At 40.9% G+C, this 27,683-nt stretch overlaps 1 protein-coding gene across 1 annotated transcript; it reads left to right on the top strand.

Annotated features, from left to right (window-relative positions):
* LOC139690421 (UNC93-like protein) lies at positions 1–27,105 on the top strand. The gene is made up of 5 exons (XM_071587871.1): positions 1–601; positions 6,835–7,042; positions 8,840–9,026; positions 11,413–11,686; positions 25,965–27,105. Exons 1-5 carry the CDS (start codon positions 1–3, stop codon positions 26,186–26,188), a joined length of 1,494 nt encoding a protein of 497 aa, XP_071443972.1. The 3' UTR covers positions 26,189–27,105.
* Positions 27,106–27,683: the final 578 nt, after the last annotated feature.

The following is a 27,683-nucleotide window of genomic DNA, read 5'->3' as shown; positions in this document are numbered from 1 at the left end:
ATGACGAACGGAAACGTCCGAAGGGTTACTGGGAAGAGAGTGTGCTTCATCGAAAGGCCCCTTTTCCTGCAGGAGACCCCGGCGACGGGCCTCACGCCCCATTCTCCGGAGCGGTCGCCGGACCGGAACTCTCGGTTCTGGCGCGCCCTAAAGAACGTCGCCATCCTCAGCGTCGCCTTCCTCCTCCACTCCTCCGCTCACGGAGGCACCGTCGGCATGCAGAGTTCCGTCAACGCCGCGGCGAGCACCGGCACGACTGCCCTCGCCGTGGCCAGCGCTACCGCGTGGGCCGCGGGGTGTGGGGTGGCGGCCTCCGGGACCCTTCGCGACCTGGCGTCCGGCAAATGGGCCCTTGGTGTTTCCCTGCTGGCCGCGGCGCCCTACACGGCCACGACGACCATGATGCCAGACGCGGTCGTCCTTCTGCCTGCTGCGGCACTTCAGGGCGTGGCGACGGCAATCTTGTGGGCGTCCCAGGGTGCGTACTTGGCGGCTAGGGAGACCGAGCTGGGAGGAAGCACCGCCGATAGGCTGTCGTTTTCCATGTTCTTCTTGGCCGTACACAGCGGGGACGTTTGCGGCAACCTACTCATGTCTACAGGTTAGTTTCGGGTTTAATATCTGTTGAATTGAATTAATCATTTATGTCCAAGAAGAATCACGTTTGAGATGAAGCGCAGCTCACGAAATGACAATTGTAAACACTTTGAGTTATTCTTGTTGTCGCATCACTTGCAAGTCCACACTAGTTCTGCCTTCCAATTTCTAAGATATTCAAGGAGAGCAGCTAAAAGGGCTTGAAGCATCATTGTAAATTTTAAATTAAGACAATGAACCACATAAAGAAATAGGTAGGTGGATTATATATGTCACTGTATAAATTACTGTGCAGAGAATGAAGAAAGTTTTGTCTCCATTCGAATGTATTGCATGAAATAATTCCAAACTCTTCTTTTCCGTCGTAATACTTCAGTTTACCATATATTTATCGCCCCTGTCATATCAGAATCATTAAGCACTCAACAAATTTTAAAAATATAACAGAATCTGAGGAAATAGGCTATTATTAATGGCTGAATCGCAGTACACAAAACTCTCTCAATGAAGCCTATTTTAGTAAAAATAGCAATATAATCATTTTCACTTCTATTACTTGTTACAGGGCGAGTAAAATACACGATTTCTTAGAAAAAGGTGAGGAGCGCGACGGCCATCTGTCCAAAATATCATCTGTTGGGGTTTCATTCGGAGAATGAATATTAACGCAGACACATAATTTATTGCGCAGAAGTCGGTTTTGGATTACCCAGCGGCGTGAAAAATGATATAAACCGTCAACATCGGGTTTTTACACCGGAGCTCGAGAACTTTGTGGTGTCCATTTCTTCAACTGGGGCCACACTATAAATTTACTAAAAAATTCAATTTCCTTTCGATTCAAATGACAAATAATATGAGGGGGTCTCATTTTCCGAATTGATAATATTAGTTTTTAGGGAAGGCGACCGACAGCTGATGTCATTTTTGCCATTAGGGATGGATGGGAAAGGATGAAGAGAGGAGAGAAAACCGGCGTCGACTTTATCTTTCTCTTAACTAAAGGCGCCAAGGGGTCCGCAGTTTAACGTCCCATTTGACGGACGGCGCTCTCACTCAGTGCTCTCCACCAAGTCCTCAAGTAGGGATCGGAATATCACTGAAAAATATCAGCCACCCGCGGGATTCGAACTCGGGCCTTTTTGGTGGGAAACCGGTACGTTATCCACCGCACCATCACCCGATCCCCTCCAAATTCATATGAGAACTAGGAGACGCAAAATGGTTGTACCTGTATTTAACAGAAATTGTGACGTACCTAAGATAGCATTTCCCGTAACCTTTTTCCATTAATGTCCTGCAAACTACTTTCTTCATAAAGGCATGAATCCGACACAATGAGACCTCACAGTCCCAACCCCATGATCCTAACGAGAACTATCAGATGGTAATGGCATTTAAAGGGCTATTGCAGAGATGCGAGCAGATAACCGTATTATCAATGGAGCCCCCCATGATCTGCATACCTCAAAATTTCCGTCTCGGTCATTTTTTTGTAAAACTTGAAGATCATTGAGGCAGTTTGGCTGTGTCATGTATCTATTCGTATCCAAGGCTAGTTATGAATTAAGAAATAAATCCTGTATTACTCGTGGTATGATACTCCGAATATTCCGAATAACTCCAACCTTTTACAATAGTTGTTGTTTAACGTTTGTTGGCAACTTATTTTTAATGATTACTCAAAATTTTATATTGTATCATATGAATTTATTTTTTATCAATTATATGTTAACATTTTAAATTATTTAAAAAAATTCAAAATTTCATTCCCAGATCCTCGGTTTCAATGGTGTGTGCATTTGAATTCTCCATGTGTGGATTTAAAATTAGTCCCTCTAGGACAAGTTGGAAGTCTTTGAGGCAGTAAAATGTTTTTACAAATACGTCACCGTTAACAAACTGCTGTGCAAATTCGACCTAAAAATGTTATCTTCTGCACGGTTACACGCAAAACAGGATTTTCTCAAGCCGGAGTATCCCTGATGTGCCTCAGTATGTAAGATAGGTAGATACCATTGCATATTATACTGGAATCATCCATAAGTGAATGCAAGTATAACTACACAGGATATAACACTATCAACAATCTTGAGGCCCGAAGGTCTGAAGCCCGTTGTGTTTTTGAAACTGAATAAGTTAAAAGATTCAAGGATTGATTTCAAACCTTAGATTAACTTTTTTTTAATAGCGATCAAATTTGTAGCGCATACTTTTAGCGTTCCACTAAGTCAAACCACGATGCCAAGCAGTATAGTTTTTTGCGACATAATATTTCTCCAATTACTGCTCCGTAATACTGTGTAACGTTTACAGATGGCAGAACGTGTTAATTCTGTCTTTTTGAAGATACCTTAGGTAATTTATATCTTGTTTCCCGACCGCATGCATTCTAATATGAAAAAGCTATCAGTTGTGACAAAACTGAAGATGTTAAAGTATATTAAAATTATCTAAATTCAAGGTCAGGTCCCTCAAGTTACCTTAGCAAATCAAACGGAAAAAAGCGGAAGACTGGAGAACCTAAAATATCTTATATTCGCGTCTATTAAAGCATCTAATTTGGTGCATACAATGAACGAACGCCGTCCACAGTGATAGATGACACGCTGTTCACTCATGATGGATACGATTAACTTATTTTTGGCTTCTTTATGCAGACGGGGGCGCCTTTATCTTCTACTATACGAAAAATGGCGTGAGATAACGACTGTTTAGAAAGCTCTCCAAAAATGACAGTTGCAAGCGCTTCTTAAATGATTTTCCAGCATTTCGCTACCCAGTTGAATCCATATCCCAAAGGAATACAGCCAACGGATTTCATCAGGATGGATGAATAACTGCTTGCTATTAGATATATTTTACATGAGATTATTGTGCTTAAAAAATTACTACTAGTAGATGCATTTTGTTCATTCTGCCAATGGTTAGCCACGCAGAGGGTTAAGACGTAAAGAGTTGGCATTATTTAACACTTGATGGCTAATAATGTTAGTAAAAGAAGTTTTAGGGGTTAGGGACTGACATTTTCGCCTTCAAACACAGGTGAAGAATGAATACTAGAATTTAAGGGATTACCTCCTTGATGTGGTGGAGCGGCTTTCGTATTTTGATGACCTCTAGAGCTGTACTAACAGGGGCAGGGGCACTTGCTTGTCTCATAGGCCAGGTGGAATGCAAAAGGTAATCGACGTAGCGTCTGTTCCTCAGTGAGAAGGATGTAAAGGCGTCTGATACCTGTGTGGTGGCCATTTAAGTGAAGGTTAAAAACAATATAGAAAACCACCTCAGCCTTCGACCTGAAATTCGATATGAACGGTAACGCAAAGAAGAAAGTTTAGGAAGGTAAGATGGAATAATAATCATGGGGCGAAGGAATATCCTAAAGCTTATTACAGAATTCGCGTATTACAGAAATATTTTGGCGGGCAATGACCGTAATAGAAGAGAAATAAGAAGAAGAACTGTGCTAGCGAATGGTATATTATTAGAAGGAAATCGATGTCAGGTACGCTAAGTAAAAGCACAAGGGAGGACCATTATGGGGTATGACTCTGAATGAATTTGATACCTGATTTTTGATGATAGAGGAAAGAATGTGAGGTAAGTGGGTTAGTGAAAGGAAATGGGCAATATTATATAAGAAAATATAAGATTTTAATTTATATTACCGATAAAAATTAAAAAGGCTGAATTTGACTTGCCAGGGTAATCCTAAATAATGACCCTAATATTAAAACTTGTTTTGGTCATTTTTTGACCGAAATATCAAAATCACCTATTGGACTATGATGCACTACGTCATTATTATTAGAAAATTTTACATGCTAAATAAATCGAAAGAACAAATTCAATGGAACGTAAGAAAAATGTTTTTTTAGAAATTTTATTGGCAATGACCTACCATAGAAAACGAGATTTGAGAATATTATTCTGGTGGATTACTCAAACTAATAGAGGACTTTGATGCCATTATAGCAAAACGAAACCATAATATACTAATTTTCAGGTATCATATTCCATTTTTATCTAGGATGAAAGTGGCATCGGTTTCACTTCTTATTTAGTCCCAATATATTTTGATGAATGAACCACTCCCGCTTATGCGTAATACAACTTTATGTTCATTCGGGTACAAAAATCATTAACCCTTGTCACTGGCAATTCAACAAAATTAATCGAAATGGAACGATCATTTCTAAGTTATTAGGCATTTTATCCCGAACGCCGAAAATTCAAAAGCCTCCTCAAGTTCAATTTATCTCCGAGTGAAGTAGAAAGATAATCACCAGTTCTCTCTGTGGAAATATCAGCTTAATTCACCTCAGTTAGAAGGAATGTTCTCTTGAACGTTACTGTATACGCGATTAAATCTGATACCAGCGCGAGTGAATGTGGGTATCAGATGATCTTAAGTCTAATACACACAAGTTGATGAGAGATTAATCTCACCATCATTGTACCCGCTGAAATTAATTTATTGCGCGATTAAGCCTTAAGGAAGGGGTCGGGGAGTCTAAGAACGCATCAGTCATTGTTTGAAGGTTACATTCGTCTATAGATTACGAGTGAAATTTTTGCATGACGATGTGGATTGTCTACTAAATTAAATGCTCACACCGAGCATCCGCGTTAAATTCTCCGAGGCGGGAGAATTTTTCGTTTATATTCCGGTATCATCAACATGAAGGGCATCCGTGTAGGCTATGAGACGTAAAATCGAAAACCATGCGAATGTTTCGGAATACAGAATTAATCATTCGACCAAGAAAAAATGGATATGAGGCGAGTAATGTTGCGGGAAAAACATTCGACAGGCGAAATCAAGTTATCTGGAGTAAAATTCGAGTCTTACCTTCAGAGAATCCCAGCTGATTCCAAGTTGTATGCTTTTCAAGATGTCAAAACTCTCTGATGCAGCCCTGAGAAAGGAAGTAACCTTCCCAGCCTGAATGTGATTGACTAAGGCTTTTCTCCACAGCTCCCTAATTTCTCGATGTAGGAGTGAATAGCAACACTAACTGTGGAAGATGCGCTATTTTGAATGTTTGGGTTGGTCGGAGAGTTATTTTGTCTCATTTGACGAACGAACGTCTCACCTTCTTAATCTCTCAATTGTTCACCATTCAGGGATCGAAGGCACGAACACCTGCGCCGCAATGCCAATGTTCTTCTCGTCGTGGGAAGCAAGGGCATTAGTCAAAGGGACTATCTGATACAGTCAAAATCACTAGAATTTACCTCTCAAAGGTCAAAGCAATCGAGCACGTCCTACGCACTAAGGTTTATCGATCACTCGCCCGTTCAATCCAGAATCATGGGCGTGATCCCCGGCGATCAGCCTAAGATCCGTAATAAGCGACCAGCTTCAACGATGAATAGAAGACATACATTTATACGGGATATATGCCATAGGGCAAACTATTTATTGACCGGAGGCAACACCCCTTCCACTAACTCCTCACGATAGACAAACACGCTCGAGAGGAAGGAGGGAGGTCTGGATGAATATCCAACCGTCTTTCTCCTTCTGTAGGAGCAGACGATTTCTACTTGGCGTGCAATAAATTTGGTTACCCCGTTGCTTGATCCGGTGAAATAAGAGAACCTTATTTTCCACAGCTCTTTCAAATAAGCGTGACCATATGTCATATACCTAATAGTTAATAAATAATCGTATTTTGCACTTTTACGTTTATTCAAAATCGTTTTGAATCTTCAGAATCGATGCGAAATTTGTAATCGACGCCGATAAAAAATGAAATGCCCCTTAGTATATGAAATATATCACTTTTAATAAAAAATATCCAGCTGAGAATGTTTGAATTAATGGAGAAAAAAATATTTTTTTGTCATTAGACTTCTACGGTAAAGTTGTTTGAATATGCCTTGAATAAGAAATAATGACCAACTGTTTAAGTGTAATTTTATAGCATAGTTTTTGGGATCTCCAATGCAAATACATAATAAAAGGCTATTGGGAACACATTGGCCGAATTTCGGCGGTAGCTTGGCTTAAGGAGGAAGCCACCTTAATACAAGTTACTCTTTTCTCAGCTAAGTATCCTTGGTAAAGTGGTGCGAATGTCGCTCGACCAATCTTAGAAGAGAGTTTCAAAATTTGCGTGCGATATTGGTGGAACGACCTCCGGACCATCCACATACGTACATTGAAACTCCATTCTTAAGAAGCAGGGTTTCACGAGCTGATCATTGATTTATTTCATCTCCTTTCAGTACTATCTAGGGATCAACCATCAGTGCCCGCAAACTTTTCTGACATGGTTTCTTGTGGATTCGACTTCTGCCTGCCGCCCGAGGACAACAGTAATGTGAACCTGTGGAGACCGCCTCAGAGGCGGCTGTCCCAGGTGGGGATCGCCTTCCTTGCGTCCGTCGTCACCGCCAGCGTGCTTGTCGCGCTATTTCTGGAGCCTGTGAAAAGGTGAGAGGAGTGAGGGTCGAGGCTGAGAAGGGACCGCAGGGGACAAGAGTGATGGGGGAAGATCTCAGAGAGGCATCTTTCCATTTCTTATCCGGAAATTATGGAATAGTAATCATTTCAGAAGTCCGTAGGACGGTTTTCCTATCGTTCAATATTCCCATCACACATTATACAGGGATATAAACGGAAAAGTATGGAATATAGTAGTTGTGGCCATTCAACGTGAATACTCGCATAATTAAAGATTATCGATAGATTTAAAATCATTCTACCTGCAAGTGCATTTACTGCTTTAAAATTGTAAAAGAGATCAAATGTCATGCTGCCTATATAAGTATTCCGCGAATTGTCAACTAATGCTGAAACTATGCGTCATGACTCTGGGAGGGCGCGGAGTTCCATCAGAGAGTAGACGTCAAAAAGTAGGAAAGGGATCAGAAAACAGCTTCCGCAATAATTCAAATTTATTCATTATTAAATTTCCTTATATATTAAAATATAAAATAAATTTAATGAATAATTAAAAATCATTTACTTTTTAAAAGACCTTTCCTGTTATGGTACTAAGGAGAGGCGCTCGAAAATATTATAAATGTTAAGTGAGATGTCAGTGAACACCACTGAGAACCCAGGAGAAAAATAATGGATACGGAGGATATAAGAATTCCTATTTTTAACGGCACTGAAATACATGTAGATACAATTTCAGAAAGGATAAACATTTTATGCAAAACTACTATGAACAACTGAATAATTGGATATGGTTACTTCCGAATTTTAACCATTTAAAAAATGAAATCATGCACTTCGTCATGACAACTTCTCCGCCTCATTCTGGTGGGAAGCCTAAATGCTATGTAAATTTCCCTTTGTTGATAATAATATTGCTGGAACTCTTCTCCTGAGAATGAAGTGAAAATGAAACTTTATGACCCATGCGTAGTATATTCACTATTGGCAAAATTTTCAACTTGAAAGTAAAATTTTATTTAGAGAATCAGGGACGCAATTAGAATAGATTTGCATTTCCTCTTGGCTCAAAGTAATTTCCGATCTGACTTTAAGCTGAGTACTTTCCTTTATAGGATTCCATGAGCCTTGTTCCTCTCGATTTTTCTTTTTATATAGCGCGTAACAGATCCGCCTCTACCCTCAAGTTACGTGTAACCACCCTTCGACTTTAGCCTTATCTCTTTTCATCCCACTATTTTAACCCCTGGCCTCGTCACTATTCCTTATCTGTGCATTTACCTCGAGATCTTTTCTACCTTGAGATTAGTTGAATAGTCGAAGGCGAAAAAGAGTTTTTTTTCAACGTATTTTTCGCCAAGTATTTTTCTTAACGTCTCCCATCGCATTCCCTCAGACTGATAACAAAGGTAGATAGTTTCGAGCAGACACAAAACTTTTTCATTTCTCAGTGTTCAGTCATCGAATTAGGTTGACTGGTGGCAAAAAGACATTAAAAATGAAAAAAATAATTGCAAAAAATTATTCAATATTTGCTGTAAATATTTTTATTAATGCTCACTGGACTTAATGAATAACTGATGATGTGATGATGATGTAATACATCAAAATCCGGTCGTAAAATAAAAATTTTATCAAGTGGAAAAGTGCTACGATCAATTATTCATTATGTTCGACTTCCACCACATCACGCCTGAAGCTACTCAATTTGCTCACTGGACTTGTATTCAAATGTTTTGTTTGTTATATATTTATTTCTTACGAGCACCTACGCAACAAATTTCACGAGCATTCCCCGTATTTTGCGCCTCATTTCATATCTTCCAGGGTGGAAGGCGAAGAGAAGCGGAAGACTGCAGGCGCTGAGGCGGGAGAAGGTGACGTGCGCTGCCTGGATGCCCCCACGCACGTAGCCGTCCTGAGACAGATGGCATCCCCTTATCAAATCCTCCTCGTCCCCCTTACGCTGTTCGCAGGCATGGAGGAGGCCTTCCTGCACACAGACTTCACCCAGGTACGGATGATAAACACTGAGCCATATAGTATTCATGACCCGTACGTAGTAAGACGCCCGCGAAACCAATGATTTGTTCCCTTACGTTATCTTACTGAGAATAGTAGAGGTTGCTTGGTTTTAGCGTTGACCTAATTGTATACATGATAAACACAGTTATCACTCAATTAAAAAAATCATATTATTATTCAGTTTTTCCAGGTATTATAATACCCTAAGAAGTGTAAGAATAGAGGAATAGGTGGCGACGAACTGAACCCGCGAAAAATTCGTAATCTGCCGCATTAAGATTATTCGTATTCAATACATAGGACGACCTAGCACTGAATGTAGCCACAAGTTGCAGATGAGAAGAGAAATTCGCTTTGCCATGAAAACTATAAACAAATGACATTTCGATATAGGAGAAATAAGAAGTTCAAAATTATGGTCGATTCATGGAATGTCTAACTATCTTCCGGAGAAAGAGAAAATGATATGTATTATGTAATATTCATATTTCTATATTATGTCTTATTTCTATATTATGTAATTTTTATATTTCCATAAAGTGCTAATATTAATTTTAAAAATCGATTTTCGTTTATACCCCGATTACTCCTTATAGTCTAATAATTTTCCGGCAAATAATGATATTTTACGATCAATTTGGCTTGGTTTTCATATTCTTATTACTCAATCTATGTTTTTCATAGAAACCCATGTTCGTTTTATCTCTCATTCGATATGAAGAAAATAACACAATGGTTCAAGAAACTTCGGAAATATGTGTGTGGTTGTCTTACTCTTCGGGTTTATTTTCGGAGTGCTTTTTCTTTAATGCTGAAGTTAAAAATGATTCGAAGACAAAGGAGTGACCCCTTTTATCCCCTTTCCCTCCTTATGCCCACCACTGTGCACTCAAATGCCGCGATGAGCTTGTATTGTTTACTCCGGCGGGACGATCGCGCTGCTGAGGGTCCCGGTGGGTGTTGACGCACTCGCACACAATGCTATTTTCACCTTGGAAGTCTTAAAAGAACCGCGATCCAGTTAATATTGAGTAGGAAGAGCATGCTAGGGCGCTGAAAACTAGCGTAGTGAGAAATTCATCAAGAAATCATTTGACATGACAGTTTCAGGCTTAACTTTGTGGAATTCCTTCATTATGAGGGTGAAAAGAAACTTGACATTTCCACAATAAAGATTTAATATTTCACGACCATGGTTTCGATGCTGCGCATCATCATCAGGTGATCAGACCTTTGACCAAAGTCTTAATTTTCTTTTTACCCTCATAAATCATTTTACGTTTGTTTTTGGAGGTCTTAGCTTTAAAAAAATGAAAAATAACTACGGGTGATATCGCGACATCCACTTCAGCGGATTCATCTGCTGATGAAATCCAGACATGTTTTAAAACATGAATGCGTACAAAAGCAGCGAGAACTGGTAGATAAATATTTCCAGCGCTGTGGAATGTTTTTATACTGCAACTGCGTATAAAAATATTTTCCGAGGAACTTTTCAACCTACCTATTCTCTTTGATTCGTTTCTTAGTTGACTGCCAGCCGGAGACATGCTGTGATGGTCTATTACCATTAAAGTTTATGGGATGGAAAATTTTTCCTTGGTAGTGCTTTCTATTCCTTGTAAACATTTCTTTATTCGCCATTGCAATATAAAAACGATTATACATATATGCCTGGAAAATAAAAAAAATCCATTGGAAAATACTCTTATCTACTGAAAATGTGGCACTTTAAAGGACTTGATGGAGCATTAAATTTAAAACGGCATATCCTTTGTCGAAAGGACTATTTTCTGATAGAATTGATTAGATTTACACCTACGGGCTAAGAGTGAATTGGTGTCATCATGGAATATTTATTCCCTTTCAAGCCGACAGTTAAAAAAATACAGAATTACATACCTGAAACTTTAATGTCCTATTTTAGCATGAGAATTAAATGATTCATTGCACATAGCAAAAATTGCAATATTGAATGCAAAAGTGGATGTTAAAAAATCTCAAATCTTAAAACATGAAAGTTTTTATTTCATTTTAAGGAAAGAGAGACCATGGCATATTTCATGTTGGGAACGGGTTTCCAACCCGACATTCGTCGACAGACTTCGGTGCCTGGGAATTTAGAGACGGAGAATGGGAGCATTCGAAGAAATAAAATCTCTCATTGCGGGACAGATACATGGGTTTCAAGAGCTCTCATCCGATCTAAATACCTTGAATTTTAATGACACCAACCCTTTGATTTACCCATCTCTGTCCAACCAAAAAAGAGGCTTAGCGATGATGCTGGATAGCCATCTTGTAATTACGCATAATGCCTCCTATATTTTAATCATTTTTAACTCGGTGCTTAACCTTTGACTGTTCACACGCAGGCGTACGTGGCATGCTCCATCGGCATTTCCAACCTGGGCTACGTGATGGCCTGCTACGCCGTCGCAAGCGGCGTCGGGGCCGTGATCTCCTGCTTCGCCTCTGGTTACTTCGCCGAGGGCCGTTCTTCACTCTTGGTCATCGGCTCCGCCCTCCACGGGGGGCTTGTCATCGTCATGATAGTATGGACGCCCCGAGCCGACCACGCATACTCTCTCTTCATAATTGCGTCGCTCTGGGGTCTGTGCGACGCCCTGTGGAAAACGCAGATTAACGGTCGGTTGATATCTTAAACGTATAAGGGTGGTCTATAATTGTAAGGTTTCTGATTACAGGTTTTCAAAGATAATAATTCCTGTTTTAAGGTTTTTTGCTACCATTTTAACTCACTCATCCTCGATGTAATCTAACAGACACTTCCAAGTGTGCTCGAGCAAATATTTGTGCAGTTTACCTTGTGGCATAGGCATTCATTGGTAGATCATGGATTCGTAAAAATATTTTACAAAATTTGATAGCTCATAAAAATAAAATCCTCGATTACGGCAGAGAGATAACCTCAATTGGAATCATTACATTGGAGCATTGGACTATTTTTAATCATTCAGATAAACATCAACCGCGCCAATACACCTTTTTGCAATTTTTATTGCGAGCACATAGGAAATAAAAATTCGTGAACAAGTGATAACACCGGAGAATATCAGTAGGCACCTGGTGTTAGTGAAAAAAACATTCTTATCATGGTAATTTCATCTACCGTGGTATTCTCACTCAAAGAAGAAAATACCCAACGGTTAATTACTCACGCAGTAGGTAGTTAGTTGGCTTCTTAGCGTGAAAATCGATTAGCCCGATTAACTGCACTTCCGGGTACACAGATATAACGCAAAAGTCTGCACCGTCATGCAGAACACAAAGCACATTGAAAGCTGCTAGTTTAAAAAAATCGCGATTGATCATTCATATTTAGTTCAAATAAGTATTTTCACGTCTACTACCCACTATTTTTCGATAAAATAATTCTAATCGTCAAAATTTACCGGGTTAACGGCTCTCTTCCAGGTTTCTATCAAGAGTAATTAAAAAAATTTCCAATTTCCCCGTTTTGAAGGATTCAAGGATGACTGACCCCTCCGTTTACCCAAATTTCTCGACATTTCTCAAAACCTCACTCTCCGAAGAACCTGGTTCCGAGTGCAATAAGGATCCGGGTGGTGCGGTGGCTAACGTACAGCCGAGAGGGCCCCGTTTCAAATCCTGGAGACAGCAAATATTTTTCAGCTTTTCTCATTAAGCAGTTCTGGTAGGATAAAAATGATACAGAACGACAATAGAAACTGCAACCTAGCAAATGGTGTGAAATTATTCATTCAAGTTCAATACCTAGAAGCATGATGTTTCAAGTTCCCTGAGCACAAAACACATATAAGCAAGAAAAGACTGAAATATCATTGAAAAATATGACATTCAGGAAATCAAACCTGGGAAGGTGGAGAAATTACTAAGTACACTACCGTCGCTCCAGCAGAAATCTGTGTAACATCGTATAAGCTTAATCTGGTTCTCCTTTGTATAATTAATATATTTTAAAGTGTTTACATTCATTGCTCTGTGTTGGGAAAATACTATCAGTCATAGGTTCTCTCCAACACAGTGCAAGGGATACTATGACCACAGCCTACATAAACTATTCTATTGGGTATAGCATATTCAAGGGGATTATTTAGATTGAGTTACTCATTTTGTTGTTCAACAGAGCCTCATATTGATTTTACACTTCCAAAATCCCACATTTTTGCCATTCTTAACTCCCCCAAAGGATAATGAATTAGTAATTCATAGAAACCACTCCTCAGGCTATGAACAGCTTCATCCAGCGTCAAACCAAAGAAGACTTCATCTAAATTACACTGCAGGAAAACAACAAATCCTTCTTCCAAAATCACCCTTCGTCTTATGTGGCCTAAGTAATCTGACACTACCAGTACTGTCAGATTGCAAAGAATGCCTCACAGAATGATCGGTTCACCTGAAGCAAAGTTGAGGTAGCCTATAATTTGCTGGACACGACTGATTCAATAATTCTTCATAGTATTTCAGACTTTTTAATGACAGGAGTGACGTGATGTCGCCATTAAGTATGCAACATAGCTGGAATAGATACTGGCATCTCCCCCTGACCTGCGACCAGCTGATCTAAATAGCATGGGTAGCAGGATATAGGTTCAGGTGGGATGCAGTGGTTCTAACAAAGAAAAACCTCCTGAATAGCACCCATGAAATCTAGTATGCTAAGCCAGTAAACCTCAACTGTGATTGAGGAATTGGTTCTGATGTCCCATTGATGAAATTTTCTGGCCCTTATGGCTATGGTTTATTTATTGTTTGTATAGTCCTAAACACACCAATGTTAAAACATTGCATTACAGAGAATGTAGTACCCTAGCTTTATGAAAGAGGTATGAGGCTATTATTATTATTGAAAATCTAACGGACAAGGTAGGTTTTGCATGGAAACGAGCTACCAAATAGTACAGCAACAATTTCCTTGCCTTTCCTAACAAAAAACTGCACAATATCCTACATTACACTACAATAAGCCCCTCTTCAACTCCATATACTTCCTTCCTCCCTTCATTCCATCCAACATCCAAATCCTATCCCTACCCCTTTCTCACTTGCCTAATATCCTCCCGATGATTGGAGGAAGGCTTATGTAATACCAATTTTTAAGGGAGGGACCAATAGCAGTGTAGTGAACTATCGCCCCATTAGCCTAACGTCTGTAACCTGTAAACTAATGGAGAAGAAGGTCGCAAAATATCTACGTGACCACTGGGAGGATAAGGACTGGCTATTTAAATACCAACATGGCTTTCGCAAAGGGTACTCATGCGAAACCCAACTACTTGGACTCTGCCAGGAAATATCAGACTGCTTAGACAAAGGTAAAGAAATAGATGCAGTTATACTCGACTTCTCAAAAGCCTTCGACAGGGTTCCCCATGACAGATTGTTAGATAAAATTGGAAAACTAAATATTGATAAAAGAGTACTACTATGGACGAAGGCCTTCCTACAAGATAGAACCCAGCAGGTTCGTGTTGGGCACAAAATCTCAGAAGAAACCCGCGTCACATCCGGAGTACCTCAGGGTAGCGTGCTTGGTCCTCCTCTGTTTCTTTGTTACGTGAATGACCTTGCTGAATGTGTCAATTCCAAAATACGATTGTTCGCTGATGACTGTATACTCTATAGGGAAATCAGCAGCAGCAGTGATCGCGACGTTCTGCAGGGTGACATAGATAACGTGGCTAATTGGATCAAAATCAACAAAATGGAGATAAACATTGCAAAAACTATCCACATCTCATTCTCCAAAAGGAAGGCAGGTGAGGGAAGGGTATATAAAATAATGGGAGAAACGATTGTAACAAAAGATAATTGTAAATATCTAGGGGTACACCTAAGTAAAGACTTAGGGTGGGGACTTCACACAGATTATGTGGTAGGCAAGGCCTTTAAATCGCTCCACTGGGTCATGCGGAGCCTCAAAGGAAGCACTAAATCAACTAAAGAATTGGCCTTCAAAACAATTGTAAGGCCTATTGTCGAATATGCGACCACAGTATGGGATCCCTTTGAAATAGGGCATGTGAAAAAATTAGAAGCAGTGCAAAGGAAGGCTGCCAGGTACGTTTTAGGGCGACATAGGCAGACTGACAGTGTAAGCGACATGCTAGGCTCACTAGGATGGGGGTCACTAAAGAACAGACGGAAGCTGAATAGACTGTGTGCCATTTTTAAAATATTGAAAGCTGACGGAGGCTGGAAAGAACTGAACAAGAGTGTAAATAAGCCATGTTATCTCGGCAGGAATGATCACCCACTTAAAATCAAATACATGCCCCAAAGGACAAACACCGCCAAGTTTTCGTTCCTAAATATGGGAATCAAAGAGTTGAACCAGCTGCCTGATGAACTCTTTAAGCCCTTACCCAAAAGCATTAAATCATTTAGGCGTGAATGCAAAAGGTATACATGATGGGATTGTTAAATGCAATACGGCAGAAGGTGTATGGCTGTATCAAAATATATTGTTTTTTCTCATTTTTTTATTTTGTAAGTCTACTATACGACTATTTAATGACACTGTGATATGTTTTAAGAATGACTAATGTTTGTTATATCATGTCATTGCCACCCGGCTTATCGCCTAACAGCAATGTATCCCAAATAATAATAATAATAATATTATCCCCTATATCACAGTCTGTAGCATCCCATTGCCAATCAAAATACTGTGCATCCATCTTTCCAGCCTCCTTTGGATTTCTCCCAACGATCCTCTCTCCTCTCCCACCATAGCCTAGGACTTCCTTGTTTGTTTTCCTTTCAGTCTTCACCTTCACCTTCTCCATTCTTCTCTTCACGCACATTTCAAAAGCCTCCAATATATGCCTATCATCCTGCTTCAATGACCATGTTTCCGCGCCATACATAACCACACTTCATATCAAAGTTTTCTCAAGCCTTTTCTTAACATCCTTATTCAGCGTAACTGTCATCCATTCCCTCCTCCTTGAATAAGTTTCTTTGCCTAATGCAGTTCTTCTCCTCAAGTCCCTACTACTTTGACCATTTTGATCCAAAACACGTCTGAGATATGTTAACTGTTCCAACTTCTCTAGTTTTTGCCCTCATGGGTTATATTAAAGAAAAATCATTTGATTCTTACTTCAAATACTAACTCACCAATACTTACCAAATAAACAAATAAGTAGTATCTTGGGTATTTCAAGTGACTCATCTCATTGTAATTCTATTCTCTCCGCATGCTTAACAATTTGTATATTTCCAAATTCTAGGTGCATCTCAATCTATACCTCATGATCTCAGTTAATCACCTCCAAGTCATCCTCTCTGTATTTATGAATCTTTAGTAAGTAAATAAAATTCTTTTTTCACTTCAATTTCTTTGCCATCAATAATTATGGCCTCAAATTCTTGTAGGCAAGCTGACCTTTGCAAGAGGATGACCCTTGCCCCATGTAAATGCTACCAATCAATCATATATATATATTCCATCAATTGGCTTGGGCTTTCAGCTACTCAGGGGATGACTTCAAATCCAATTGAATCCTCTGGCCATGTTGCTTAACTCAAGATGTGTAATCTTTTGGGCACTAGATCTTCCTGGGGAAACTAACGGGAAAGGAATGGTAATCTCCAAGCTTTACTATCAACTATCAAATCAAACCCCGATTGATTACTGTAGTTTCCTTTGTCTAAAATTATGTCTTTTCTTTATCACAATCCTTTTAATTATCTTTTTTCTTTATGTCACGATCGTGGGTCATGGAGTTTATCGACAGCTTGTCTCTTCCAATGAACAGATAAACTGCAGTTGTGGTCCATTAAATGCCCACTACCATGATCATGAGATCATTGATGGCATATTCACTGATCCCAATAATCCCTGACCTTTTCACCTTTTTTGTCGCTGGGGCCACATGTATAAACCTTATCTCACTCAGTCAAGATCTGAATTTCCATTAACGTAAATTTTCTAGCTTTGCCCAAAAATAGATGAGCCATAGCTACTGGGATGGGAGGGGAGCCATGAAAAAGCTGCTGCCAAACAAAAAATCATTGGATTGTATCATTTTCCCATTCTCCTTATTCTTTAAACTTAAAAAATGATCCTGATACCAGGGAGAGAGGAAAGAGTGGCATTTAGAGATGCTTATTATATGTGGAATGGAATGATAAGATTATTGACAGAGATTATGTTATTTTGAAAAATGACAATTTCATATGAAATTGCCTGATGGCAGTAGGTGGGCATGCAATCATAGTTCATAACAAGGCTTTTTCAAACTATTGTTCCCCTTTCAACACACAATCTTACCAATAATTGCTATTTCTGCTATTACAATGACTACAGTCAAGACTTCATCAATGCATATTGATCACATTTGAGCATGATTGAGAATTAAAATATATAAGTGAAGTAAGAGCCTAATTAATGAAGATTCCTTTGCAAGAAAATTTTGTTTTGGACTTTCTGAACTTATTTAGTTAAGAATATCAATGCCAGAAATTTTGGTCACCCATCAATAATTTATTTCATCAATTCCAAAAATGAAGTACATTTAAAAGATAATGAATAATCAAAATGAAGGAATGTGAAGATGTCGTGCAATAACCAGGAAAGGGGTCTTAATTCATTTTAAAATTATATATTTCTTGTTTATATGCACAAATTTGGCATAATAGATTGATGAAACTCTATTGTATTTGCTACCAGAAAAAATAGCACACACAGGATAGATTAGAATTTTGAATGATGACAATGGCTTGAAAAATCGTTTACATTTAATAGTTATAAATATTTTTAAGAAAACATTCCCATGAAAGATAATAAATCGGGATTAAGAAACAGGAAATGTGAGCAAAGAATGGGATCAAACATTCCTAGCACTGAGAATTGATCATGATGGAATTTGTCCTAACAACCAGGCTGCATATCATATAGGACTCATAAGGGTTGAAGTCATTTGCTCATATATGTTTGAGCAAATACACACTGTGATGTATCTTCTACAATACATCATTGTGGCATGGTAATAAATGCATCAAGATTATTATATCAGCCTTCACTCTGCTTTCCATTTCTCAGAACTTTTGCCATATACCTAATCAGTTAAAAAAAACAATTATTTTTAAAATATACACACTAAATTATAGTTTCTCTCTATTGACTATGATTTCTGAAAAACCTGTAACAGGAATTAGGTAGGTACCTACTTGTCTATAATAATTTAGAAGATATTTTTTGTCATCACTGAATACTCCAAATCCAGAAATCGTTGTCTATAGAGGATATTAGTAAAATGAGATTTCAATATTGTAAAATACAGCAACATTAATAATAACCATATTCTCTTTTTGGTGATTCTGTTGTAGTTTTTCCACAGCTTTTATGTTAGGAAGCACATTGTTTATGAAACTTTTTTCATTGGAGCCCATTTTTTTATTGGATTCTTACCTAATACATTTAACAACTTAGTTGAAATGGCTTTGCCAGCCTATCATGGCAGAGAAAGATCCAAAAGTCTCCCATGAATAATAATTAAGGAATACTTATCCTTATGAATGGGGAATATATTTTAATACCAACCTAAAAATTGGTTATAAGGATTTTCATTCCATATTTTTAATCTATATAAACATTTACCATGTTCCTCTACAGACTTACAGGGTGACTTAAAAGTTATCAGTGTGACAAATTGCTCATTGTTCTCAATTATTTGAACAGAAAAGTAGTTCTTTAATAAAAAATCTATGCTGATAAAACACTTGTACTGAATTTCTTGGGATCCCCCACAGAGATAACTTCTACTGATTTGCATATCATCATGACAATACTAAATCTAAATCATAAAACATTTATGGGATTCAGATTCCTGAGATGATCTCCTAATCCTACATTATTGCGTATAATGTTCTACAACAAAATGTTCTGTGGCTTAGATCCATGCCCCATAAAGCTAAAAAATTAAAAATTGTTGTGAGGGGAAGTGCCTCTGATAAAACAGTATCAAACCTTTTTTGCATCATTGAGACTCCATTTTTCATATATGCACTAATCATTGCAATGTTTGTTAGAAACAGCCTTAATCGAATTTATGCCTCACTAACTTTAAACTTCAGATTGCCATGAATACACTAGAAGTTTAAACAGCCTAAACTACAGATCTGCATGAAACACCTTACACAGCAGGAAAAAGAGAGCAGGGATTATAATAATATAATGACTTTCCCTGGGTTTTAAAATGCATCAAGTCCAATAACTTACTTGAGGTTGGTGCAAAGAAGTTCTTCCATAAAAGGTTGTTCTCCAAATGGATAAATTATATCTGTGTAAGACATAATTATAATTGCTGTACCAGCTGTCTATAAATTTGACTGGAGTGTTTGCCTTAAGCTTTCACCTATTATCATATTGACAAAAAGCCTCTCTCTGGGCGTATATACAAATTATGATTATCCTTGTGGGACTCCTAATCTGTGGCTATTCTGAGGCAGGCACATTCATGTATTTTGATACCCTGGGTAGAAGAACCATTGGTATTTTACTATCCAGCAAGAATAGGTTAATTTCCTCATACAAAAAACTTTATTTTATGGTATCTCTTCCTTGGAGAGCTGACTCAAACAGTTGTGGTGGTTAAAACAATTGCATTTTGTGTATCCTCTCTGTTCCCACTCCAAAATCAATCGGTTAAGCAGATACATATTTTCAGTGAAAGACTTGATTCTTAATTTTGGGCTCATAAATATTTGCTTGCAATTGACATTGTCTCCCACATGCCTTATTCTACATTTGTTTGTAGCCACTCCCTTCTTCCATAGGGAAGAGTTAACTCTGAACATGCCCACTTCCATCCCCACCAGTACAGGGTCTCAGTCAGCTTCAGCTGCTAATATTTTATCTGGCTATTTGTAAAGCTTTAATCTCAGCGGTAAGATATCAAAGAACTCCAAAGGAACTTTGCACTCTTAAGCAGCCACTTATGCAATGCTAATTTATTGTTAGGTAAATACATTTATTAACAACAATTATTTCACTTGAGAACTGGCAGGAAAAGTTCTACAGCAAAGGGCAAGACTTGGGATTTCCTTGTAACAACTGTATACGTTTGGTGAAAGCACTCCTCGGTCATATTTTGAATATTTACGGAGGCAGGGGAATTCATAATGGGCAAATAGGGTTCTACCATTTCCATACATGTTTTCATGGACCAACAAAAGCAGTTGCAGAGATAGGTATTGTCATCAGGGAAGTGAGAATAAACGTAGATGCTATAATGTACTACACCAATTACAAAAATTTCTGAGCATTTTTCATATTTATGATGCATTATAAATTAAAGTACAAAGAAAATTTTCAAAGTATATGAGGTCTGCTCAGAAAGGATCCATCCATGTAATATTTTGAGAAATAAAGCCTTCTTAGAACAATGAGGCCTTAGTCTCCTTCAGAGGACTCCTCTTGGGATCGCAGATATTTATCTCAGCATCTCTTCCAATTATTAAACCAATCCACAAATTCCTTTTTTGGAATGATCATCGGCTGCCTCGATGCATTCTATTTTATCTTGTTAGCATTGTGGCGGCGCAAGGAGAGCAGACGGAACGCACGGTGGAACTTATTTGTTCCAAGTTCCGGAAAGTACCACCAGGGGGACACGGCGTCGCTACGAGAGAGAAAGGTGGACGTCGGTCGGGAGAGTCAGTCTGCCGCGAATGAAGAAGCAAGCTGTACGATCGCCCTCTGTAAATCCGTTTCGATAATAAACCCGTTGAGTTTAACGCTCGAGTGTAATTTTTCCTAACGTCCACTAGCGTAGAAGGATACCCCTTCATTGGTGACCCCGACGTGATCACGCGTGAGCTAAGGTTTGCATTTTTTTTTCGTTCTGTGACTTGAAGCGCCACGTGGTGCAAAATGCCGCCTCCAAGCAACGGGTCGGAGGAGTCAATCGTAAACAGAGTGACGATGCGAGTTCCACCTTTTTGGCCAGAAAAGCCGGCTCTATGGTTTTCGCAGCTGGAAGTTCAGTTCTCGCTAGCGGGAATAACGAGTGAGGCGACGAAGTATTCCCACGTGGTCGCCCAGTTAGACAATCGCCACGCGCTGGAAGTGGAGGACATTATTGTGAATCCCCCCAGGGCAGACCCATACCAGAAGATCAAGGAGGAATTAATCCAACGACTCTCCGTCTCGCAGGCGCAGAAAATACGTCAACTCCTCGAGCACGAGGAGTTGGGGGACCGGAAGCCATCCCAGTTCTTGCGCCATCTACGGACGTTGGCTGGCGTTGCCGTGCCAGACGACTTTCTGAAGACGCTGTGGATGAATCGCTTGCCATCCCACACACAGTCCATCCTGGCCTCACAAGACTCGCTGGAACTGGAAAGCTTGTCGAAACTAGCCGACAAGGTGCACGAGGTGCCGCGCCCCCCGCAAGTCGCCAGGGTCACGCCGCATTCCGAAGTGGAGGAACTTCGAAGGCAGATAGCGGCCCTTACACAACAGGTAGCCGCGTTGACTGCTTCTTGTCCAGATTTTCGCGGACGGAAACGTTCCAAAAGCCGACAGCGGCGTGCCCGCAGCCCTTCCGCGCCCCCAGATGCAAGGTGGTGCTGGTATCATGTTACTTTTGGTGCTCGCGCGACTAAGTGCCGTTCCCCGTGCGCCTATAAGTCGGAAAACCACGAGGGCAGGGCGTAATTGCGGCCGACGCCCGCTGCCCCCAGCCTCGCCGCCTGTATGTTGTGGACTCGGTGACGAAGACAGAATTCCTGGTCGACACCGGTTCCGATCTTTGCGTTTACCCGCGTACGCTGGTGAAGGGACGACAGCCACTTTCTACCTACCAGCTATTTGCCGCGAACGGGACGGTGATAAAGACCTACGGGTGGATAGACTTAGCCTTGAATTTAGGCCTAAAGCGGGACTTCCGTTGGCGCTTCGTCGTGGCGGATGTCGATAGGCCCATCATTGGCGTGGACTTTCTGTCCTTTTACAGCCTTTTAGTGGACGTCCGCCGGCAGCGAATAACGGATGGGATAACGTCGTTGGGCACGGGCGGTCGCATTGTGCCGTGTTCGGTCCCGCAGGTGAAGACTGTAATCGAATCATCTCGATTCCATGAGATTCTGACCGAATTCTCAGAGATCACTCGCCCAGCTGGCACACCGAGGGAGCCCCGGCACGCGACCATGCATCACATCAAGGTGACGTCCGGACCCCCCGTCGCCTGCAAGCCCCGGCGACTAGCACCAGATAAGCTCGCCATCGCCAAGAAGGAGTTCGACGAGATGCTACGCAGCGGTACGGTCCGACGGTCGGACAGTTGTTGGGCCTCGGCTCTGCATCTGGTGCCCAAGAAGGATGGCGAGTGGCGTCCCTGCGGGGATTATCGCGGTCTCAACGCGCGGACCATTCCCGACCGATACCCGGTGCCTCATATCGCCGATTTTGCGCACAATCTGGCCGGTAAGACTGTATTTTCGCGTATTGACCTCGTACGCGCGTACCACCAAATACCTGTGTGCCCCGACGACATTTCAAAAACGGCAATCATCACGCCATTCGGACTCTTTGAATTCCCGTGCATGCCGTTCGGCCTGAGAAATGCAGCCCAAACATTTCAAAGGTTCATCGATGAGGTGTTAAGGGGTTTGGACCACTCGTACGCCTATTTAGACGACATTTTAGTCGCCTCGATGGACGTTGAAGAGCACGAGCGCCATCTACGTGAGCTATTTGCGCGTTTGCGGGAGTACGGAGTGCTGGTAAATCCCGCCAAATGCGTGCTAGGTAGGACGGAAGTGTCTTTCTTAGGCTACTGTGTCAGTGCATCCGGGGTTAAGCCGACGACGGCGAAAATAGATGCGATTAAGTGCTTTCCTGTCCCGGAAACTGTGAAAAAACTGCGCCAATTCTTGGGCATGATTAACTTTTATAGACGGCTCATTCCAAAGGCTGCGGCAATCCAACTGCCACTTAACGATGTCCTAAGGGGGGGAGTAAAAGGGAATGAACCTGTGCGGTGGAATAACGACTTGGATCGTGCGTTCAATGAATGCAAAGACGCCCTCGCGCAAGCGACGTTTCTCGCGCACCCAGACGTCTCTCTGCCCTTAGGCCTTTTTACGGACGCGTCGGACGCCTCGTTGGGCGGAGTTTTGCAGCAGAGTACGAGCAACGGTTGGCAGCCACTCGGTTTCTTTACCCGTAGACTCACTTCCACGCAGCAAAAGTACAGCCCGTACGACAGGGAACTGCTTGCCGTGTATGAATCTGTTAAATATTTTCGGCATATGCTCGAGGGTCGTGAATTTTCAATTTTTACTGACCATAAACCCCTGATTTATGCCTTCGCCCAAAAACCAGAAAAGTGTTCCCCGCGTCAGTTTCGGCATCTAAATTACATTGCCCAGTTCTCCAGCGACATCCGTCATCTTTCAGGCAGCGAAAACGTAGTCGCGGACGCCCTTTCAAGGGTAGAAGCTGTGAGTGGTGCCATCGATTACAGCGCCCTCGCACGTTCTCAGGCGGAAGACGACCAGCTCAAACAGCCCAACGATTCCCTCCGGTTGAAAATGATGCGCATTCCCGAGTGTGAATTTCAGTTATATTGTGACGTGTCGACACCATCAGTCCGCCCTTATGTAACTGAACCCTTCCGGAAGCCAGTCTTTGACTCGCTGCATTGCTTGTCACACCCAGGAATACGGGCTTCCACCAAGTTGGTCGCAGAACGGTTTGTGTGGCCCTCGATGCGCAAGGATTGCCGTGCATGGACACGCGCATGTATTCCCTGCCAGCGAGCGAAGATTCATCGCCACACAGTGTCCCCTGTGGGAGGCTTTGCGCCGCCCACCCAGCGTTTTGAACATGTTCATATCGACATTGTAGGCCCCTTGCCAGTTTCCGCGGGATATCGGTATTGCCTGACGTGTGTCGATCGTTTTTCAAGATGGCCAGAGGCGTTCCCGGTTAGGGACGCAACAGCTGACACGGTCGCCAAGGAATTCTTTCGGAATTGGGTGGCTCGCTTCGGCACTCCACTCCGGATTACGACGGACCAAGGCCGACAGTTTGAATCACATCTGTTCCAGCAGTTGGCGGGGCTCACCGGTTCGAGGCACCTGAGAACCACGGCTTATCACCCCGCAGCAAATGGCATGGTGGAGAGGTTCCACCGCCAACTGAAGGCAGCCATAATGTGCCACCAGTCGGATGGTTGGCCGGACGTCCTGCCAGTAGTGCTGCTCGGTATACGAGCCGCCTGGAAAGCAGACATTGGGGCGTCGCCGGCGGAGATGGTTTATGGTCAACCACTCCGTCTACCAGGAGAGTTTTTCGTCCCTAGCGAGCGGCCGGCGGACGACGACCTTAATTTCGCCACGCAGCTACGGCAACATTTCTCCACCATACGACCAGTTCCTGCGTCACGCCACGGCAAGAAGTCTGTCTTCTTGCATCAAGACCTGTCGTCCTCATCCCACGTTTTCGTGAGAAACAACGCGACAAAGGTTAATCTTCAGCCACCGTACGAGGGTCCCTTCCCGGTCATCCGAAGAGAGCCAAAATTTTTCGTGGTCAACGTCCGAGGTAGTGAGAAAACAATTTCAATCGACCGCATAAAACCTGCCTACACTCTTGAGGAGAACGACGGGACGAGCAGCGCAGCACCCGCATCTCTTCGGGACAAAACACACCCAAGAACCACCACTGCTGCACCTACCGAAGAGCCGAGAGAGACCCGCTTTGGGAGGAGGGTCCATTTCCCAAAGCACCTGGAAGATTTTGTACCATAGCATCTCACTTCTTTTCGCTAATCCTTCCTTTTTCATTCTTTAGTGGCCTAAAGTCTACAGAGGGGGTGATGTGGCGGCGCAAGGAGAGCAGACGGAACGCACGGTGGAACTTATTTGTTCCAAGTTCCGGAAAGTACCACCAGGGGGACACGGCGTCGCTACGAGAGAGAAAGGTGGACGTCGGTCGGGAGAGTCAGTCTGCCGCGAATGAAGAAGCAAGCTGTACGATCGCCCTCTGTAAATCCGTTTCGATAATAAACCCGTTGAGTTTAACGCTCGAGTGTAATTTTTCCTAACGTCCACTAGCGTAGAAGGATACCCCTTCAGCATCAAAAATTTCGTGCTGCAGTTGCAAGGAATCGCTCCAAGCCGTAAACATTGACCCAGGTTTTCCAAGAAAGGTCATAACTGGGGATGAGTTATGGGTCTATAGCTCTGACCGAGACAGTTGATGACCACTCCAAAAAAGTACTTAACTGATTGTTTTGAAAAGTGGAGGAGATGCTGGGATAAGTGTGTGAGGTCCCAAGGGGGAATTTTAAGGGGACTAAGGCCTCATTGGTCTAGGTAGGCTATTTTTCTCAAAATATCACATGGCTGGATACTTTCGAGACAGACCTAGTAAGAGTATTTATTTCATCAAATTCTTTTGAAGTTATGTATCCATATAAGATTTCGATACATAACAATCATCCACTGAGAATAGAGTTGTTTCATGTGGATGGATAGGTATGGAATGCAAAATTTGCAATTTAATTCAGCACTGCGCACATGATTAAAAAATAAGTTGAAAAGGCCTGAGAATGTGGTAATGGGAAAGGACTGCTTTCCCTAGTCCTCAATAAGTTACACTTCTTCAATTTAAATTGGAAGCAGTTATTTGATTCTGCCAAGAAAATGTAAAATCTGATATTGAGTTAATGAAGAATGTAGGAATCAATGGTATTGGTTTTAAGGTCATTCCTTCTGACTGCAGTTCTTAAGTATGAAAAGCAATGGCTTTTGTTTCATGATGACAAGCTACCATTGATGACTTTTGTTTCATGATGACAAGCTACCATTAATTACGTGACAAAACTGTAAATAACAGATGCATTGATTTATAAATGAATGGAGCAAGTAATTTCTTTTTAATTGACTTTTACATGTGCAGTGATTTATGAGGCCTTCTTCCCAGATGACCCGACAACAGCAATGGTAGTGCTTTGGCTATGGGAATCTGCAGGTTATGCCCTCGGATGTGGACTTAGTGTTCCATTGTGCACTGGAGTCAAATTGCATAGTTTGCTAGTCACTTTACTCATTGGACTTATTGGTTATTCTGTAGTAGAATCTTACCACAGTGGCTACTGCAGAGGAAAGAAAGCCCATAAATAGCATAAAAAACCAAATTATCATCAATTACAGACTTCTGTATTAAGGAGATGATCCAAGGGGTTGTGAAATTAATTCATACCTTACACTTCCCTCAATGCAGAGGATGGCATGGGAAATCTAAATTAATCTCCTCAATGGTTATTTATTGGAGAAGAGAAAATGGTGGTCAATGAGCAATGATGCGTTTGTGGTGGGATAACACGTAAAATACTCGGCTCCCGATAGGAGAGATACTGGATCAAGTAAAATCTAATGTCATTTGTGGAAAAAATGATGGAATTGAGAAAGGAGCTGAACCTCAAATTAAATTTGTGGTTTCATATGGTAGAACTTGGGGTGATATAAGACTTTGGTAGGAAATGTAGCAATTTGGTTTTTGTTTTCTACTCCCTTCCTCTGTTTTGGAAGAGGAACCATTGATGGAGAAAAGGATAATGCCAAATAATATCTGAAGAAGGTTGCAAGGAAGGTGTGGGATGAAGTGGAAGGGCACATCACTCTGGTATTGAGCAGGGTTTTAGGATAACATTACCTCCCTTCCTGAAATCGAGCAGTCACTTAATTTCTTATAAACTGTCCATACTCATATCAAATTTTTCTCCCTTTTTATGAGTCATAAACATTAGATAAAGATAACATTGTTCAAAGGGTAAACGTGACTACACACTAATGGTAACTTAAAATATTTTGCAGTTCTCAATTCCATCATTCATGTTCCAAATCCAAGCTTGTATCCTGCTGAGATTTAGCAGCTAACATGTTCAAAGAAAATGTAATTACTTTCATATTTGTCATTTACAGTCAATATTCTTAAGAGGTAAATAAAGACCTAGGGACCATTTAAATTGTAGTAATTACTTTTGGCCATGAAATATAAGGAATCTTTTCCATGTATCATGGTAGGTACCTATCAATTGAAATACTACCTATGCATGCACTATATAAAGCTCGTAGGATATTTTTTTATAATAGAGAGATTTTTCAAATGAGGGGTCGCAAGAAAAAGGGTACATTGAGTTTAAGGGAACGATGTGAAACTGGATGTAAAGGACCTGTCATGTTAATGATCAAGACCCCGCTACAATTCATTTTAGTGATTTCTCAATTTCCATTAATCCTATATTGAATCAATATATTGGTAAGATATCCTGAATGTACATTCTTATCAACAATATTATAGGGGGAAATTAATAAAATAAAGATAAAGTATAGATATTTTAGGTCTGTTATATTTGCAAATAATAATATAAATAGTTCCCTGTTGATGTTCATAAACATCTCTTTCTTGCCAAATTAAATGTGACCACAGAGGGAATAACGAAAGTTGTAGAATTATGAGAGACTCCTAGGGGCATTTGCACCATATATTGATGGGAAAATTAGTGTGTTGGAAGAGGTAGCAAGAAGGAAATGGAAATTAGGCCACTAGGAATTATATGTGCAAAGACTCAGAGACTTCTTATCAAAAGTTGCCAAAGGTTCAATCTACAATTTG

This window comes from Hetaerina americana, unplaced genomic scaffold (genome assembly GCF_022747635.1).
Source record: "Hetaerina americana unplaced genomic scaffold, ioHetAmer1.1.p SCAF_3, whole genome shotgun sequence".
Classification (NCBI taxonomy): Eukaryota; Metazoa; Arthropoda; class Insecta; order Odonata; family Calopterygidae; genus Hetaerina; species Hetaerina americana.
The sequence above is the reverse complement of the archived record's forward strand: the minus strand, read 5'-3'. Positions and strand labels throughout refer to the sequence as shown.